This window comes from Molothrus ater, chromosome 4 (genome assembly GCF_012460135.2).
Source record: "Molothrus ater isolate BHLD 08-10-18 breed brown headed cowbird chromosome 4, BPBGC_Mater_1.1, whole genome shotgun sequence".
In the NCBI taxonomy this organism is placed as follows: Eukaryota; Metazoa; Chordata; class Aves; order Passeriformes; family Icteridae; genus Molothrus; species Molothrus ater.
The window spans coordinates 12854282-12871042 of NC_050481.2; the positions used below are offsets into that span (position 1 = coordinate 12854282).

The 16761-nt window shown below is 50.9% G+C and overlaps 2 protein-coding genes across 3 annotated transcripts; both read right to left on the minus strand.

The window, feature by feature from the left end:
• Positions 1 to 4282: 4282 nt before the first annotated feature.
• On the minus strand, positions 4283 to 5169 carry LOC118686187 (placenta-specific gene 8 protein-like). Its single transcript, XM_036382249.1, is given in 4 exon segments — positions 4283 to 4390; positions 4745 to 4869; positions 5078 to 5136; positions 5138 to 5169. Coding segments are annotated over 4 exon segments (324 nt in total).
• A 3407-nt stretch (positions 5170 to 8576) lies between these two features.
• Positions 8577 to 12428, minus strand: LOC118686186 (placenta-specific gene 8 protein-like). Of its 2 annotated transcripts, XM_036382248.1 has the most exons (5): positions 12323 to 12427; positions 9969 to 10097; positions 9713 to 9837; positions 8996 to 9099; positions 8577 to 8728 (listed from the first exon to the last, which is right to left on the minus strand). In XM_036382248.1, coding segments are annotated over exons 2-5 (345 nt in total). In that variant the 5' UTR covers positions 10084 to 10097; positions 12323 to 12427; the 3' UTR covers positions 8577 to 8727. The 2 variants fall into 2 exon arrangements, with proteins under 2 accessions (XP_036238141.1, XP_036238139.1); XM_036382246.1 differs by lacking the exon at positions 8577 to 8728 and having other exon boundaries at positions 8992 to 9099; positions 12323 to 12428.
• Positions 12429 to 16761: the final 4333 nt, after the last annotated feature.

The window sequence follows — 16761 nt, forward strand, 5'->3', positions numbered from 1 at the left end:
GGAAAGAGTGGTCAGGCATCAGAACAGGCTGCCCAAGTGGTGGAATCACCAGCCCTGGAAGTGTTAACAAAATGTGTAGATGAGGCACTTGGGGATGTAGTTTAGTGGTGAACATGGCAGTGTTAGGTTGATAGTAGGACTCAGTCTTGGAGGCCTTTCCAACCTTATCAGTGTGCTTTGTGAGACAGGCTGTCTCCCATTTCTGGGAGCCCTTCAGACTGTTTGCAAACATCCCCCAACTTAATTTCTGCCTCCAGAAGCAGTGGGAGCACCTCTCCTCTGGTGTGTGCTGGAGCCAAAATAGCTCAGGGTTTCAAATAATCTGAGGTGGAGCACCCATTGCCTGTAATTAGCATACCACGTCCAGGAGCTGGAATGACCTGAAACTCAAGAGGAACCCAAGTGTCCCTAACACTTGGGGAGGAGGTCTGCTGGCAAGAGCATCTTGTACCTCAACAGCAGAGCAGCCAGAACTGTGATCTGGAGCTGGAAGATGCAGGAGTTGAAATCACTTAGAGCATCAAATACCTTGAGCTTTAAGCAGCTGGAGCATTTATCAGTCAGAGCTGTGAGAAACAGGAGCATCTCTAATCCAAACTAACTGGGGTGTCTATCAACTGGAGCCAGGGTGTCTGTCACCCAGGCGCCACATGGGTTGTCCTCTACAGGGAGCTCTACGCAGCAAGGAGCCTGGCCTCTTCTCTTGTGGATTAAATACATGTCACATGCTCCTCGCTGCATGAAGGGTCTCTCTCAGTCCCATTCCTGACAGCAGAAGTGAGATGAGGGTGAGCCAGGCTCTTCTGGGCAGCCCTGCTCCGAGGGGCCGTAGGCTGTGAGGTGGCAGCACAAGGCAGCGGAGTCCCCTCTGTAGCTAAAAAAGGAGAGACATCAGTCACTCAGAGCTCCTGGTGGCACACCCCAGAGACCCTCAGGAGATGCCTGTCCCCCTCCCTATCCAGAACAGTCACATCTCTCCCAGAAGGGCACTCCAGGAAGGGCATTTGCACAAACCCCTCAGTGAAGCACTTTGCCCTGTCTGTGTGCACAGGAGCTGTACCCACAAACACTGGGCTGTCCCCACCACTACAGAGAGGTCCTGGCAATGGGGTGCAGCTGGGCCAGACCCCAACAACTCTTGGTTCACCTTTCCTGAGCTCTCTTCCAAGATCCCAGGCCCCCAAATATTAGGCACAAACCTCCTAGGAGAGGCTTTGGTCTGGGGGGCTGTGACAGCTCCCCAGATGGTGTTGACCCCCCTCTGGCATTGTTTGCCCCCCACCCATATTCATACAGTGCCAAGAGAGTCGGCAGGAACAGAACCAACCCAGCCAGCCCTCAGAGGGGATCTCAAGTGCTTATCCATTACCCACAATGAGGTTTTCCTGGTTATGCTGGGTTTCTCCCACCCTAGCCAGCAGCAAGAAACCCCCTTGGCAGCATGGCTGGGTGTGGGGCTGTTTGGTCATCACTTTGGGCACTCACCAGGCATTGCCTGCAGCTCCTGAGTCCCTTGACACTCCTTGGATGAGGTAGACACTTTTGCCTCTCCCCCGGGCTTGGGGCTGGCTGCTCCTGGCTCCTTGCTGCATTTCCACAGCACAGCCTATGCAAACAAAGCCCCATGAGGACACAAGGGCAAAGCTGTGTCAAGAAGGACCTGTCTTAGCATCAGCAAGGAAAACAAGCATCCCGGTCTCGAGGGAGGCATCACAAGAAAACCACAACCATCCTGGCCCCAGCAGGCTGGCAGCAGCCTGAAGGGAGGAGGAAAAGCACAATGCGGGACTCCTCGAGCAGGAAAGGAAGGTTCAGCATTACTGACAGAAACGCCTCAGGACCCGGAAAATGTCCCTATTTCGGCCGTAAGCAGCCGCGGGGCGCGGGGACTGCTGCCAGTCCAGGGCTGACTCCGATCGGGAATTGCGGACACGGAGGTGCCTCCCCTGGGGGTGCTGTGGGCAGGTCCATGTCCCTTGATATCCCTGGGACATGGTGCCATCCCAATAGCGCTCAGCCCCAGAGTTCCGGTGCTCCTGGGGCAGGACAGATGAGGGAGCGCGGAGTCCTGGCACACGGCGCTGGAGCAGCCTGCAGGGCTCTCGCGGGAGAAGCGGGATCCCTGAGGAAAAACCAAGCTTGCTGCGCCTCCTTGTGTGCGCCAGGAGGGCGGAACACCGGCAGCAAGTGGCTGAGCCGTGCGACAGCCAGGGACCGCCCGTTCCGGGATCGGGATCGGGATCGGGATCGGGATCGGGATCGGGATCCGGGCAGGTGCAGCTTCGGGCTTTACCACTCCGTGATGTGGAGCACCTGCCACAAGAGGCTTTTCCTTCCTGCCCGCTGCTGGCAGCAGTTTGGCGAGGGTCGTGCCGGTAGCACCCTAAATAATGAATACACGTGAGTGATCTTAAGTACATGCTTGCTTTAGTAGTGGTCATTTGTAGTTACATCTAATGAAGAAATTCACAGAAACAAAACCTAGGTGTCCTCGTGTTTGCTCAGCAGCCTCCTGGTTGCTTCTGGCTCACTGTGGAGGACATGGGTAACTGTGGAAGTTCACGACTTTGGCCACTGATCCCAATGGACCAACCTCTGCATGCACTGGAGGAGACAGAGACCCAGGGAAGAGATTCCATGATCAAGGACGGGCATAGAAGGATGCCAAGCAGGAATGACTGTCAGGGAAGCCCAAAACAACCATCACTGTGGGAGGAGGGATGGGGACAAGGAGCATTTGTCAGTCAGGGAGCCCCATTCTGGGACACAGGGCTCACTTGTCCCTGGAAAGAGGGGACCTCAGCACTCCTGGCTGTGTGACTTAGAAGTCCCGGATCTTGGGTGCTCTCAGCACACTCGTGGGCTCCTGCAGCAGCAGGGCTGTCACTGAACTGGCCACCTCAAGCCAGGCAGCTGCATGTGTTGCGGACGGGGGCTCAGAGCCAGCCCTCAGCCCTGCTCTGTTGGCTGGCAGGGTGCACGCGGCAGGGATTTGGGACCAGCAGCCAGGAGGAAGCAGAGGTGACCCAGCACGCCTGTGACATCTGTTCCCACAGCAGGGACACTGCCAGCTCCCAGCTCCGGCTGGCACCACAGCCCAGTCGCTTTCCCCTGCTTCTCTGTGCGCATGTTGGTGTGTGCGAGCACACAGGGACACGCCGTCAGCAGCGGCACAGCCTCGCCCCTTCACACCGGCGGCAAATGCAGCGGGAGTTGTGACGGTGAAAACAGGTAAGTGGAAAAGGCATTTTTTTAATAAATTCCCGTCCTGTCCTGCAGGTGCCAGCACAGAAGCACAGATATGACAGAGCCTCCGGGCCCCCTGCAGCCCTTTCTGGGCAAAGCCCCACCTTTCTCTGTTCAAACCAATAAACTTTAAACCAATCTGAGCCAGAACAACCCCAGTCCCAGACTTACCTCTTCCCTGTTTGTCACCCTGGTAGGCAGTGGATAAACTTTTGCACCCCCAAGTCCCAGCTCTTCCACCCAACACCCACGAGCTGCAGGGGGCTGACCCACAGAGAAGCCATTCCTGTGTGATGGTCTCTTCACAATGTTTGTGTGGGGAAAGCAGAGTGGCTGGGAATCCCACACTATCACCATCACTCCCCACTTGTGTCTTAGTGCTGGGGACAGTCCAGGCATCCATAGGGATGGGGTAAGTGCTCTTGGGCCTCCCTGAGCAGAGGGCAATGCTGTCACCAGCTCTGCACATTGGTGGTGTACACAGAGAAGTTGTTCCCATAGGAGATTTGGCTTTTGTTTTATCTTTTCTGTTCCCATAGCAGATTTGGCTTTTGTTTTATCTTCTCACTGAATTTTGTGGTCTGGCCTCATTCCAGTGTGGGTGGGCAAGAGAAAGCCTTATTTACCTGACAACCTCATCATACCTCTGGCCTAGAAAAGTACAGCACTGATTCTGATGCTGCAGAAAGACGCAGAGACATAAATAACAACACACAGGCAGGAAGACAGGCAGTGCTTTTCTTGCTGGCTTTACCAAGAGTAAAGGGGATCGAGCACAGTGAAGGCAAACTCCTCATGGCACACGTCCCAACATCCGGGGCAGCAGCAGCTCCTGCCTGCAGTGGTTCCACAGGGTGCACTGAAGATAGCAGCATCTGCAACAGGATAGGAGAGCAGGATCACCCTTTACTCAGCCATTACTGCTCCAGCACTGCTGCAAACCTGTGTCTGGAGTCAGGTGTCAGAGGAAAGGGAGACCCCGGGAAGCCAGTGGTGCTGTGCAGCAGTGAGACAAAGTAGCGCCAGCACCCCCAGTTTACCAGAATATGCCCATTGCCCTCCTCCGGTTGATGTCTCTCTTCAGCTGGCAGAGTGCACATGGGGTGCAACACCAGATGGAGCAAAAGTCTTGCAGGATGGAGCCCTGTGGAGCAAGGGACATTGCATGGAAAACCCCTTCCCACACCAAACGTTAAACTTTTCAGCCTTTCTATTTTACATCGTCAGCACCCCATCGGAGCTCAGCTGGGCCCTGCAGCATCCTGCTGCTCGTATCCAGCAAGGACTGGGATGAAGTAGTGTGTGCTGGGATTCCCTCCACAGCTGACAGTGGTGAGGCAGATATGTCCCTGACTCCTGGCCAGCTGGGATGCTCATGCAACTCCTCGCCTCTGCCCTTCCCCTTGGGCACCCCTTTCTCCTTCCTTGAGCCCCCACCTCAGCACCCATCCCATGGCTGTTGTTGCTGTTGGGACAGGCCCCCAAGCTGGTCACTCACTGGGATGTTGTATCTGGTGCGGTAGAGGGTCCTCATGGCCACACTAGAGCCACACAGGCAGCACTCATCCATGTCCCCAGCCACCTGGCAGTTCAGGCAGAAGAAGCAGAACATCCCACAAAGACCTGTGGGACAGTGAGACGTGGACTTGGCTGACAGGTGCAAATACAGAGGGGGAAAAGCCAGCTGAGAGCTGTGGCTCTTGACATCAGGCAAGAGCTGCTCTGCCTCCAGTACCCATGGGAGTGGGGTTTGTGGCAGGGGTAATGCTGCAGGAGGAGCAGGAAACACATCACAAGCAACAGCAGGAATGAGGGCTACGTATGTACTCACATACACCACAATCCAGCAGCCCTGTTTGCCACTCCCCTGGCTGTTGGACAGCTGAAAACGGGTTGGACTGTAATCACAGTTTGAGAGGCCATTGCCAGCACGGGTTCAGGTCCCTCCAGGCAGTTTGTGGTCTGGAAAGAAAAGCCATCAGAGGAAGATTCTGCAGGTGTTTTTGAAGTGGGCGCCTTGCTCAGGCTGCTGCATTCAGAGAGAGTTCCTTGGGGAGTCCCCACTGCTGGGGTAATGCCACTCTCACCACAAAGTGGGGGGCACAGCTCTGCCAGAAGCTGCCACTACCCTCTGAAGGAAAGCCCTCTCTAAAACCAGTCTTCCACCAAAGGCAGCAGCACATCATCCCTATGCAAGTAAAACACGTCTGTAAAAACAAAGGTCCTTCTGCTTCAGAACTGCAGTGCTTCAACACCTCAAACTAGTCTTTTCATGTCCAGGTCATCTTTCATCATTGTCTGCGTAAAATCACATAAAAATATCTCTGTAAAATTGTCTGCATTTTGGGCTGGTTTTGGGAGGTTTGTTTTGTTTTGTTTATGATCACAGTCTTCCAAAGTTACTACTGCTCAGTTCTAGTCTCCCCAAGCTCTCAGGAGCCCTGCCACCAGTTCCTATCCTTCCTCCACTTAACTGTCTGTGCCAACACATCATCTTCCTCTTCCTCAGTCTTGTGGGGTCACCATGGCCTGTGGAGTTCCTCTCCATCCCGTCCCTCCTCAGCAACGGGCTGTGTTCTCTGAGAGTAGAAAGCTCCTGCTCCACAGTACCATCCCCAAAATCACTTGACCAAAGTAACAACTCCACCTGCACCTCCATCAGCGGCCCCTTCCCTCCCTGCCACCCCTGCAAGGCACAGGACCAGCTTCTGCCACTCTCAGTTTTGATTTTGGAGCTTTCATTAAAACAAACAAAACAAAAAAAAAAATTATGATTCTCCCACAGAACTCCCATGCAGACACACTCCCTGCCCTTTGCTCAAGCTCAGCACCACTTTAGAGGTGACTGAGAGAGTCACCTCTAAGAAGATTGTTTTCACACCAGAATTGCACAGTTACACAAAGTTAAGTATTAAATGACCCAAGAAATGGGGTGGAACAATTACTATGCCCAGCACTCAGACTATGCCATCGAGCTCATCACCTAAATCAGAGTGGCACCGGCTGTGGCACTGCATTTGCACTGACTAATGGCAACAGGTGGCAAAGGGTTGCTGGCTCTGCTGGAAGCTCCTGTGACTCCCCAGCATAACAGACACATCCCAGCTGTCAGAAACAGCCTGTTGCTGTAGGATGAGCCCTTGTTCCTGGCAGTCCCAGGAAGAGGAAGAAGGTTGTTGAATTATGGTGTAAGAGGGAAGAAAGCTGGTAAAAATCTCCACATGATTTGCTCCTGACTTTTTGCAGCTTTCTGCAGGCAGTGGAAGCATGGCTAGGCTGTCCCTATCTGAGACACCTGTGAGTGCAGCAGGGGACACTGCATCCATTGTCCCTCTCCGGACACCTCCTGGCCCTGCCTTGGCCAGCTGTCCCTGTTTGTTCATCTATGAGATCTCAGGTAATTCCCATCCCCGCTGCAGTCAATGTAACACCTCCCAGCACACCAAAGCAGCAGGCCCTTCAGGAAGCCTTGTACACAATGATTTAAGAAGAACCAGGAGGGGCAGGGGAGGAGACAGACCATGGACAGGCTGTGCAGTGGTGAGCCCAGCATGGGGCTCCCATGCAGCAACAGGGATATTCAGCAGCAGGCAGGACCACAGGGACCACAGGGAGAATTGTGCACAGGAGCAGCAGCAGCAAGAGAAATTTTAGGGACAGGATTCCTCCAGTCAGGCTTCTCCTTCCCCTCCCCAGGTATGAGCACACCACATCCCTGCACAGGTGGTGGTTGCAGTGCAGAGCAGGCAGCAGCAAGGAGAAGCCTCTGCCACACACTCACCTACTGAGAGATGGGCCAGGCCCAGCACAAAAAAATGTATCACAATTTCACAATTCATACCCCCACGGCATCACCAGCCGCGCTGGAATGACTGATGGGGACAAAAGCATCCTGAGGTGCATGCAGCTACATTTCACCAACAGCCAAGGTCATAAAATTGTATCTATAGGCACTGTATGTGCACAAATACAGTGCACTATATGAGCAACACAGTGCAAAAACTGCTGTCCTCCACCTCTGTTCCCCACATCTGTCATCAGCAGCACCCACCACACTGTAGTTAACCCTGAAGCAGCTTTCCAGGTAGAAAACCTCACCTTTGCTTCCACCCTTTCCCCTTGCCCAGCATCACCACTTCAGCCACAAGCAGCTTCCATACCATCACCAAAGCAAAGCCATGCCACACGTACTTTCCAAGCTGTCCTTGTCCCAGCAGACACGTCTCCTTTTCCTGGTTCTCATGCTTTATATGTGCTCTGGCAAATGACCTCTGCTCCCTCTGACTAACAGAGCAAATGGTAGCTTATGTGCAGCTTTGCACAATGGCAGCTTCCCTGCCTCATTCCTGCTGCCAGCCCTCACCTTTCCCCACCCAGTCGCTCTCCAGGCCCAGAGCCCTGGTGGGAGAGGTTTTCAAAGAAGGGCAGTTTGTTTCCAGGCTCCTGTGCTGCCCTAAGCCATGTGCTGTTGGAGGTGCAGCACCATTCCTTTGTCAAACCTGAGCATCTGCAAGAACTGTCTGTAACTGCACTGGGTGACACAGGAACGGCCTTTCTCAGGCTAAAAACGCATTTTTCTGCATTGCCAGGGATCATCCATCTGAGCCAGTTTAAGCAGTTGGGAGTGCCATCACACCCACCCACCCCTCAGCACTGCAACTACTTGCCCTTAAAAAGTTTTGTGGTAAAAGTGAAGGTAGAGTGGGGACAAAAAAATAATCATATTCTCCTTAAAGAATGAAAGCTGGGAGGTATTTGCAGGGATCAAAAGTCCTTTAGCATTTCTCTCGAGAGTGATGGAGAGAGGGTGGATGCAACCTCCATCTTGAAGATGGGAATGCAGGGCTCACAGCCCAGTGCAGACAGATGGGCTGTGTAATGCCATGCAGGAAGATGGCACTATTTGTACCTAGAGAGGACACAGATAACCCACAACCCAGACAGGTTTTTTATTGCAGGTGTGGGGGAATTCATGCTCAGGGTCCATAGCTCTTCAGCATCAAGGTGAGCTGGTGCCAGGTACTCCATGCCTTTCTATTCAGAAAGGTGTCACTCACCAACAGCAGAAGTCACTTGACTGCAGGAAGACCCAGCTCTGTCCTGCAGCAGTAGTCATTTTCCCAAATTTTAAAACTTGGATGAGCAACACTGACTTCTTCAATGTATTAAATATCCTTTCTAATAGCTGATCCAATAACAAAATACTAGTGAATATCTCTCTCTCTGCAGCAGGCACAGGGAAATCTCAGCTACACCAAGGGCTGCTGAGATGGATGGAGCAGGAGAAGGATTGGTGCTCTCAGGTGGTGCAAGAGTGACATACACAGAGGTAGGAAGACAAACTCAAAACTTTATTTCTGCAGTTAAGTAGGGAAAATCAAATGCAGTCAAGGCAAGCTCCACATGGTGCATTTCCCAACAGTCAGAGCAGTGGTGACTCCTGCTTGCAGCAGCTCCAAGGATGCAGTGAGGATGGCAGCATCTACAACAGGATAGAAGAGGAGTGTCAGGACTGAGATGTGCCTCACCACACTCTGTGTATCACCCCAGTCCTCCCCCCTCCACCCTGCACAAGGTCCTCAGTGACATTTTGCTTCAGGACATGTCACTCTGGTCAACTGTCCATGGTCATTTCCCCACTGCAGCAAACTTGGTCCAGTGTCAAGATGTTGGCAGGAGAGGCTCTGGGAAGCCACCTGGCTGCATGTGACAGCAGCTTTATGGATGAGCACCACCATCCCTGGCTTACCAGAATATGCCAAGCTCCCTCCTGCGGTTGATGTCTCTCTTCATTTGGCAAACAGAGCAAACAGTGCACCACAGGGTGACACAATAGTCAGAGCAAATGGACCCCTGTTAGGGAGAAACAGGTTAGGGAACAGAGGCTTCCCAGAGACCATGTTCCAGCCAAGAAAATGTTAATCACATTCAGGTCAAGTACTCTTTTCTTCTCAGCAGGCTGCAGTATCCTGAGTAACACTGAAGCCTTGGGCTGGCAAACCCCATGAACCATGGAAAGGAAGGAAGGAGCCCTTTGTGCAGGCTGCAGATAGCTGCTTATCTTTTGACTTCTGAGGTTCAGACTGGGAAGAAAAATGCTTACAGGAACAGACAATGTAGGGAAAGTGAATTTGGGACCCTATGGTTTGCCCTTGGGATGGGAGCAACCACCTCCCCTGCAGGAAGAAACACCCTCACATATGCACTGTCCACCTTTCTCCCAGACCTGATTATGGATCTTTATCCATGTAACCAGCTTCACCTATTCTTTATTCAGCCCACAGTTATCTCAATCAAAGCCCAAAGACGGAAGCAGCAGCCGAGGTGGATATGAATGGGAAAAAAAGGGGGAGTGGAAATCACTGCTGTCCTGAGCCCCTCCCTCAAGCGCAGAGAGAAGGGCCTTGGGGGCACCCTGGCCTTCAGGCTGGCAGCAGCAGGGTGAGGGGGTAGGCTCAGCACTGACCGGGATGTTGTATCTGGTGCGGTACAGGGTCCTCATGGCCACGCTGGTCCCACACAGGCAGCACTCGTTCATGTCCCCAGCCACCTGGCAAGCCAGGCAGGGGAAGCAGAACATGCCGCAGCAGCCTGGCAGGGGAAGAAACACAGCACTGGCTGAGGCTCTGCCTGGAGCAGCTGGGAGAGCCAAGCTGCCTGGCTGCACAGTGGCACCACCGAGCCAAGCAGCAGGGGCAAGGAAGTGTGTCCGAGGCACTCACAGACGCCACAGTCGGAGCAGCAGTCCATCAGGCCTGTCTGCCACGTGCATCTCGAGACAGAAGACATGGCCCCGCCAAATTGTGGCTGGATCGTCACAACGGTTGGGACAGCCATTCCCCGGCCCTCTTCTGAAAGAGACATGAAACAGGATAGTCAGTGAAAAAACCGTGGTTGGTCTGAACCTCTGACCAAACTGGTGGCTACCACCCTTCAGCAGGCCTTCTTTTGCCCAGCTCCCTAGCTGCCACTGGAGGTGATAGAGCATAACCATATCTTGCCTGCATTTCTATCTGTTCAAGGTTTTCACATTATCTGCCATTTTATCCAGCCTTCAAAATAGCATCAGGCTGGAGCGGTGGCCGGTGGAAGGTAAAACGCCCAGGCTAGATAAGTGTCCAGCCAACCTCCAGCCAGTAAGGCACTTCCCCAACACGAAGTCAGGGCCCGGTGCCTAGCGATGACAGGCTTACGGACGAGTGGCCGCAGTAGTGAGCTCCGAAGTCGCAGGATGAAATGAAGAGGCGACTCTCAGTTTCTTCAGGGAGGGTGGTTTTATTGGTAGGGAAAACGTGGAGAAGGAGCTCAGAGCCCCGAGGCAAGAAAACCCCGGGTTTTACAGAGGGTGGGGGGGGGTCAAAGATAGCAAATCAGAGAAGGATACACTAAGGATTGGCATCGGAGAACCAATCAAACACAGTTGTGGGAGGGACCCTGGCCCCTAACCCAATCACCCTGACACCCTGGCCCGAACTTTCTAGAAAAAGAGGCAGGGGTGTCGAGTAACAGGCAGGCAGCCAGGGGTGGGGAACAAGAAAGATACATTTAGTAACCAAGACAACTGGGGAGGGGTTTGGGGATTGACACAAACTGGTAACAGGGCAGGACCTTCTGAGAGAACAATGGGGGGAAAACTGAACAAACATAAAACACACCACAACATCAGGCCACTGATGTTCCCCACTCCACTCCATAAAGGCTTTGCTAGTGCTTAGACATGACTCATTCCCCTTGTGCTGAACTGGGCTGGGCAGTGAACCCAAGCTAAAAGGAGTGACTTGGGCATGTTGGACTTGGTGTATTTTACACAGCATGGGCACAGGGTATGTGGGAAGCACCTGTGGGCTCATTTCCTCATAACAAAGCCAGGCTACACACAAGAGAGTAGTACAGAAAACTCGTATCTCCAGTTTCCTGATGTAGGGAGCCAGGAAAAGAGAAAATCAATGTCCCAAGTCTGAAACACTCTCCTTGCCTTTATGTGGTTAAGCAAGCAAGTAAACCTTGAAAACCAGTAAACTTCAGGTCTAAAATAATAATAATGATGATGATGATTATAATGATAGTAGTAAGAATAGCAACAAGAGCAATTTCTTTCTGCTTCTAATTCCCTAGCCAAGTAAAAAAGCACAAAGTTTTTCTAGGTAACAAGTCTAAGAAAGTTTGGGGTTGGGTGAGGTTCTCTGAGATAAGATAAACTGCCTGCTCACATTTGTTGAGCCTGCTTTTCTGTAAATTGAGTGGATTTATTTTGTGTCTTAGAAACAGTAGTTTGACAAAGGCAGACCCACCCTACTGGGTGCTCAGCCTCCTCCTCCTCCTCCTCCTCCTCCTCCTCCTCCTCCTCCTATTCCTATTGCTTCTGAGCTCAGAAGCCAGAATAGAAACTGAAATGGAGTGATGCTGGGGGAGGGGGAGCACCTTCTTTCCCGATCCTTTGGAGTAACACGTGCTTCTCCTGAAATCCCACTCATGGCTTCAGCTGGCAGCACACACCAGTCTGCAAGCCCTGCGAGAGTGCAGCTGGGGGTAGTATCAGGTGTGTGTCCAGAGGGAAGTGCAACACCTCGGCCAACCCACAGCTTCCCTCTGCCTGGCAACAGCAGTGCTATCCACACAAGTATTATTCACCTATTTTCTCCTCTCCTAGCTGCAAACAATAATGAACAATTTGAAGCATAGCTGCTCTTGCCACCAACAGCACACCCTATTGAAGGGACAAGCAAGCACACGGAGAGAGCAGGTATCAAAAGCCATTAATATCCAAACTTCTGGTAGGGCAGCTCAGTCTAAATAGAGAGTACTGAGTACCAGTCAGATTCCTTCAACACATTTATGCAATTGTGTTAGCATCAGACAGCAGTAAGCAAAGGTAAACTCTCCATAATCCAGCTTTTGCGCACAGCTTTTTAAAAGCCCCCCCCCCCCCCCGCCCCCAAGTAGGATTTGCCAGATAGTTTGATTTATATTTTGTGCTAAGCAGGAAAAAAGAAAAATAGCCCCTGCTTTGACACTATTATCCCACTCTTCCCAGGCTAACAAGTTACTAATATTTCCATGCTTTTAGAGAACTAACCTGGTGAGCAGCCTTGCCTCCTCTCCCTGCACAAAGAGGCTGTAGCAAAGATGAAACTAAACTTACTTACTCCCTCGGATGTTCTTATTGGCAGACAGCAGTATAAACCGTACAATGAGTGGGAGGTAACTTGAAGGGGGAGGTCAGGAGCTGTGCCCTGTCCTTACAACCACAGACTTTACAAGTGCAGAACACAGTAATTTGTTTTTCCTTTTCCCAAGATTAGTTATTTCTTTTTTTAAAAAAAAATGTTTGCATGTTTATGGTCTTATTCCCTTAACTTTGCCCACATGATGTTGCTGCTCAGGGAAGAGCAGTTCTGAATAATGTACTTTTATCAGAACAGACATATAGGTTTTCAATTCTTAGAAAACACATCCTACATGGGGAGGCTTTCCATAATAATGAGGCTGATTCCCTAAGTGCTTGCCACAGGCCATGTAGCCCAGCCACTACAGTAAAATTAACTGAGCAATTACCATACACACATAAATTTCACTTCATAAGATACTAATATTACAGTTTCTACACTAACATGCCCCAAATACGTAACCACTCATGCCCCGTGCAAGACAGTTTTGAATAGTCTTCCAAATTTTGTGGAGAATCTGTGGCACTAGGACAGCACTTTTTGTTTCCCAGCAGGATGCAGATAGCATGCAGAGATCCCAGAGAGGGTCTGGGTGGCTGTTTCTCGGGAGAAAGTCAAGTTCAATGCATCCCATGGGAAGTGCTGATGGTGAGATTCCCTTCTCTCTTGCCCTCATGAAGAATGGGGAAAGGAGACATTTGGGCTAAGCTTCAATATGGCAGCTTTGTCAACAGGCTGGGACTTAGGGGGCTTTATGTGAAGGCTTTTACCAGTAGTGCTGCTGAGAAAACAGGGAGATGTGCCTTGAAATGCTTCCCTTGGCTTCCAGCAGCTCCAAAGTTTAACTGTGTCTGTCCCTGCTTTACAATGGGGCTGCCTGGCCACTCCCTGGCTGGCTCATACACAGCTGGTGTTTTTTGTAAAAACATTGCAATAGGCTATGAATACTGAGGTTTGCAAAAAGTTGTAAATCAGCAGATTCTCCCTAGAGGAGGAGATGCCTGACATCCCAGCGGCTGGCTGGATGAGGCTCATGGCCTAGGAGTCTGCTGGGGAGGAGGGAAACAGGAAGTTGAAACGCAGTCAGGTTTTTTAGGTGGTAAGAAGGAAAAGCTCAGAGAGACCTCAGAGCACCTCCCAGTACCTAAAGGGAGCTACAAGAGAGCTGGAGAGGGACTTTTCACAAGGGCATGTAGTGACAGGGCAAGGGGGAATTGCTTTGAACTGGAGGAGGATAGGTTTAGTCTGTATTACGAAGAAATTCTTCAATGGTGGTGAGGCATTGGAATAGGTTGCCCAGCAAAGCTGTGGATGCCCCATCCCTGGAAGTGTTCAAGGCCAGGCTGGATGGGGCTTTGAGTAACTTGCTCTAGTGGAAAGCATCCCTGCCCACAGCATGGGACTTGAAACTAGATGATCTTTAAAGTCCCTTCCAAACCAAGCCATTCCATTTTTATTTCTAAGAAGACAATGGAAAAATTCCACTGAAATCAATACACACCAATTTAACATGTACTACAGTAAATGCAATACTGATGAACATTCAGGAGCACAGATTTTAAAAAAATCTCCCTTAACACCTTTTTGCTTTCTCTGCAAAGGACAAAGTATGGATTACACAGTCTACCTCTGTACACAGTCTACCTCTGTACACAGTCTACCTCTGTATTTTATGGAGCAGAAACTCATCTATTCCAGTTTGGGCCACTCACACGTAAAAGTTTGTGCTTGTTCTCTGTACCACTTAAAACAAGTCCAACCTGCAGCTTCAAACATGACCACAAATGAGCAAAGCCAAGCCACTTTCCCTAGCATGCTGCCTTGTACTATTTACACAAACTAAGGTGTCTTCAGTGATAAGAGGTGTGTTCATTCACAGAGGGTCCATGAATCCCACTGGTGTGCAGGTCAGGGGGGCTGTCTGGCACAGGAGGGTGCCTGGGGGCCTCTCTCCAAAGCTCTGGTCCCACCAGTCCTTTCCAGAGACAGAGTTCTGTTTCAGACATGGAGCAGGTCTTCTGAATCAGAAACTTCACCTTTTTTCTAGATGTCTCCACAGCTTCAATGGAAGAACATGTTACCCACAAACCTTGCTCTCTTCCCACAGCTTGAAATGGCTCAGGCAGAAGGGAAGTTCCTGCAATGGTAAAAGCTGCAGGAGAATGGAGCTGAGTAAGTGCAAGGGAAAAATTTCACAGCCCTTAGAAATATAGCTGAGGGTCAGTTGCACATCTCACCAACACTGAAGCCATTGCAGTTGGTACAAGCAGAGAGCTGCTCCCATGTCTGCACATCCCTCATCTCTCCCATGCCAGAAACACTGCACACAGTGGAGAGAGTCTTGGGGGGCTGATCAGACAGGAAATGATGCTATGGCTGGGAGGGTGCAGTGCCATCTGGGCAAGGGGCCTGAACCCCTGTGCCACAGGCACCGAAACATAAAGTCCAGCACACAGTGAAGAGCTCACAGCCAGGGCCAAAGGGTACCACCAGCTTCACAGCCGCTCTTAGTCATAGCTGGTCAGACCTAAAAGTGGTTTCAAATCCCTCTACAATTGCATGCTAGCGCTAACAATGGTTCATCACAAGAGGTTTCACACATCTTGTGTGAGAAAGACATCACAGATCTTCTGGCGGAGCTTCTGCTTCCTGTGGCCTGCTACTTTTTCATGCTTTCAGTGGTGCCACTCTTTCTCCAGGTCACTCAGACTTACAGGATAATGCTCTGTGGGAATCAAGCTTTACCTCAGGAGCTCACAAGGTAAAAAACAAGTAAAGTAAAAATCAATCCTCTTGTTACAAACAGATCGGTCCAACTTATACATTTTGTATTCTGCTGCTTCATTAACTGCCTAAATCTCACCGAGTTGCACCTGCACGCAAGCAGAACTACCAGAGGGTGCAAGCGTGGATCTTCCTGTACCCATCCCCATCTCCATAGAATGGTGGGAAGCTGGAGAACCTCAGCAGTTCAGCTGCTCTTGGGTCAGCTCCAGAGGCTTTCTGGAGTAAGCTGACCCATGGCTAATTTCCAGCTTGGACATGTGCTCTTTGCCTTTTCTGTGGCAGTTTGATCCCAAGCTGACAGCTTCCTCCAGAGCAGGGGACGATGGACCTTCCCTTCTGCTGTCCCTTGTGTCTGCCACATGCGGTGTCCTTGCTTTAACACCTGAGCAGGAGTGAACAGCCACACAGGATGCATCATGAAGTTAATCCAGCATTAACCAAGGTATTAGCAAAAGGACATCCAACACACTTTGCAACGGTATTTGACGGGTGTAAAGTATTTTTTTAATGTATTGATGTTATTTAGCAGAATAAATTGTACTGTAGATTAAAAAAGGCCTTTACTACTTAATAATAATGATGTTTCTTAAGACAGATGGGAGAAGGTATTGAGAGACTTGAACCCAGAGAGATGATGTGCAAGATGGGGAAGCTGTATGGCTCCACACCTGCTGCATGTACATGACCGCAAGTCCTCTTCAAAGGAGAGCTTTGCTTCTCTATGACATTCTCATGACCCAACATTGCTCACCCTGATGGAAGGGTAGGTTATAACCTCTGATGGAAGCTCCCCAGCAGTTTAACCTCCATTTTTCTGACTTAACATGTCATAAATAAATCAGCACTGAGCAGCTCGAATTCTTGAAGGCAATTTTTTGCCTCTTGCTTCCCCTCCTGCCAGTGATTTCTCAAGCAAATCCCAAAGACAGCAGATAACAACACTCACTGCCTCTGCACCTGCCGCATGTGGATGGTTTCCCTGTGTGCATGTCCCAAGATGTCCCCTGGCAGCACAGCATCTCACAGCTGAGCTGAGACACGGGAAGGAGTGAGGGAACACTTCCCCCATCCTACCCAGCACATGAGAAAAAACCCACCAGCAGTCGTCCCCAGGTACTGCTAGCAGCGGCCCTGATGTGGAGATCATATTCATCAGAAAAAGACACAATAAGGGAAGGGACTGTGTAGATGCCAGAGTCCTGCTTGGGGTTGAGCAACCAAAAGTTTATCACCTGTCACCTGGGAGAGGAGGCATGCACTGCACACCAGACCTTCAGCCTGCCCTTTACCTTGCCAAGAGCAACCTCAACCCCACCAGCTCCAGGGACAACTTGTACATACATGGCCTTGGCTTTCTGCCCTGCGTTTTCCTCCCAACAAGGCGGGAGGCAGGAAACTCCCACCCCTAATCTAACAGATACAGTCAAAGTGACACTTAACTATGGTCTGTCAAATCCTTCTTTTACTGCCTTGCTGCACCCACTGGGCGGTGTCATGCATGCAGAAGTGCAGGGGAAAAAGGGATCATGCTAATTCTAAGCAAATAAATTCAAGGTGCCTT

What these genes read in the sequence shown, in the direction of transcription:
- LOC118686186 (XM_036382246.1), bottom strand. Translation starts at nt 10,083, where the DNA reads ATGGCTGTCCCAACCGTTGTGACGATCCAGCCACAATTTGGCGGGGCC. An exon ending in CTGCTCCGACTGTGGCGTCT is followed by an intron (nt 9,838 to 9,968) that starts GTGAGTGCCTCG and finishes TTCCCCTGCCAG; the next exon opens with GCTGCTGCGGCATGTTCTGC. An exon ending in GCACCAGATACAACATCCCG is followed by an intron (nt 9,100 to 9,712) that starts GTCAGTGCTGAG and finishes TCTCCCTAACAG; the next exon opens with GGGTCCATTTGCTCTGACTA.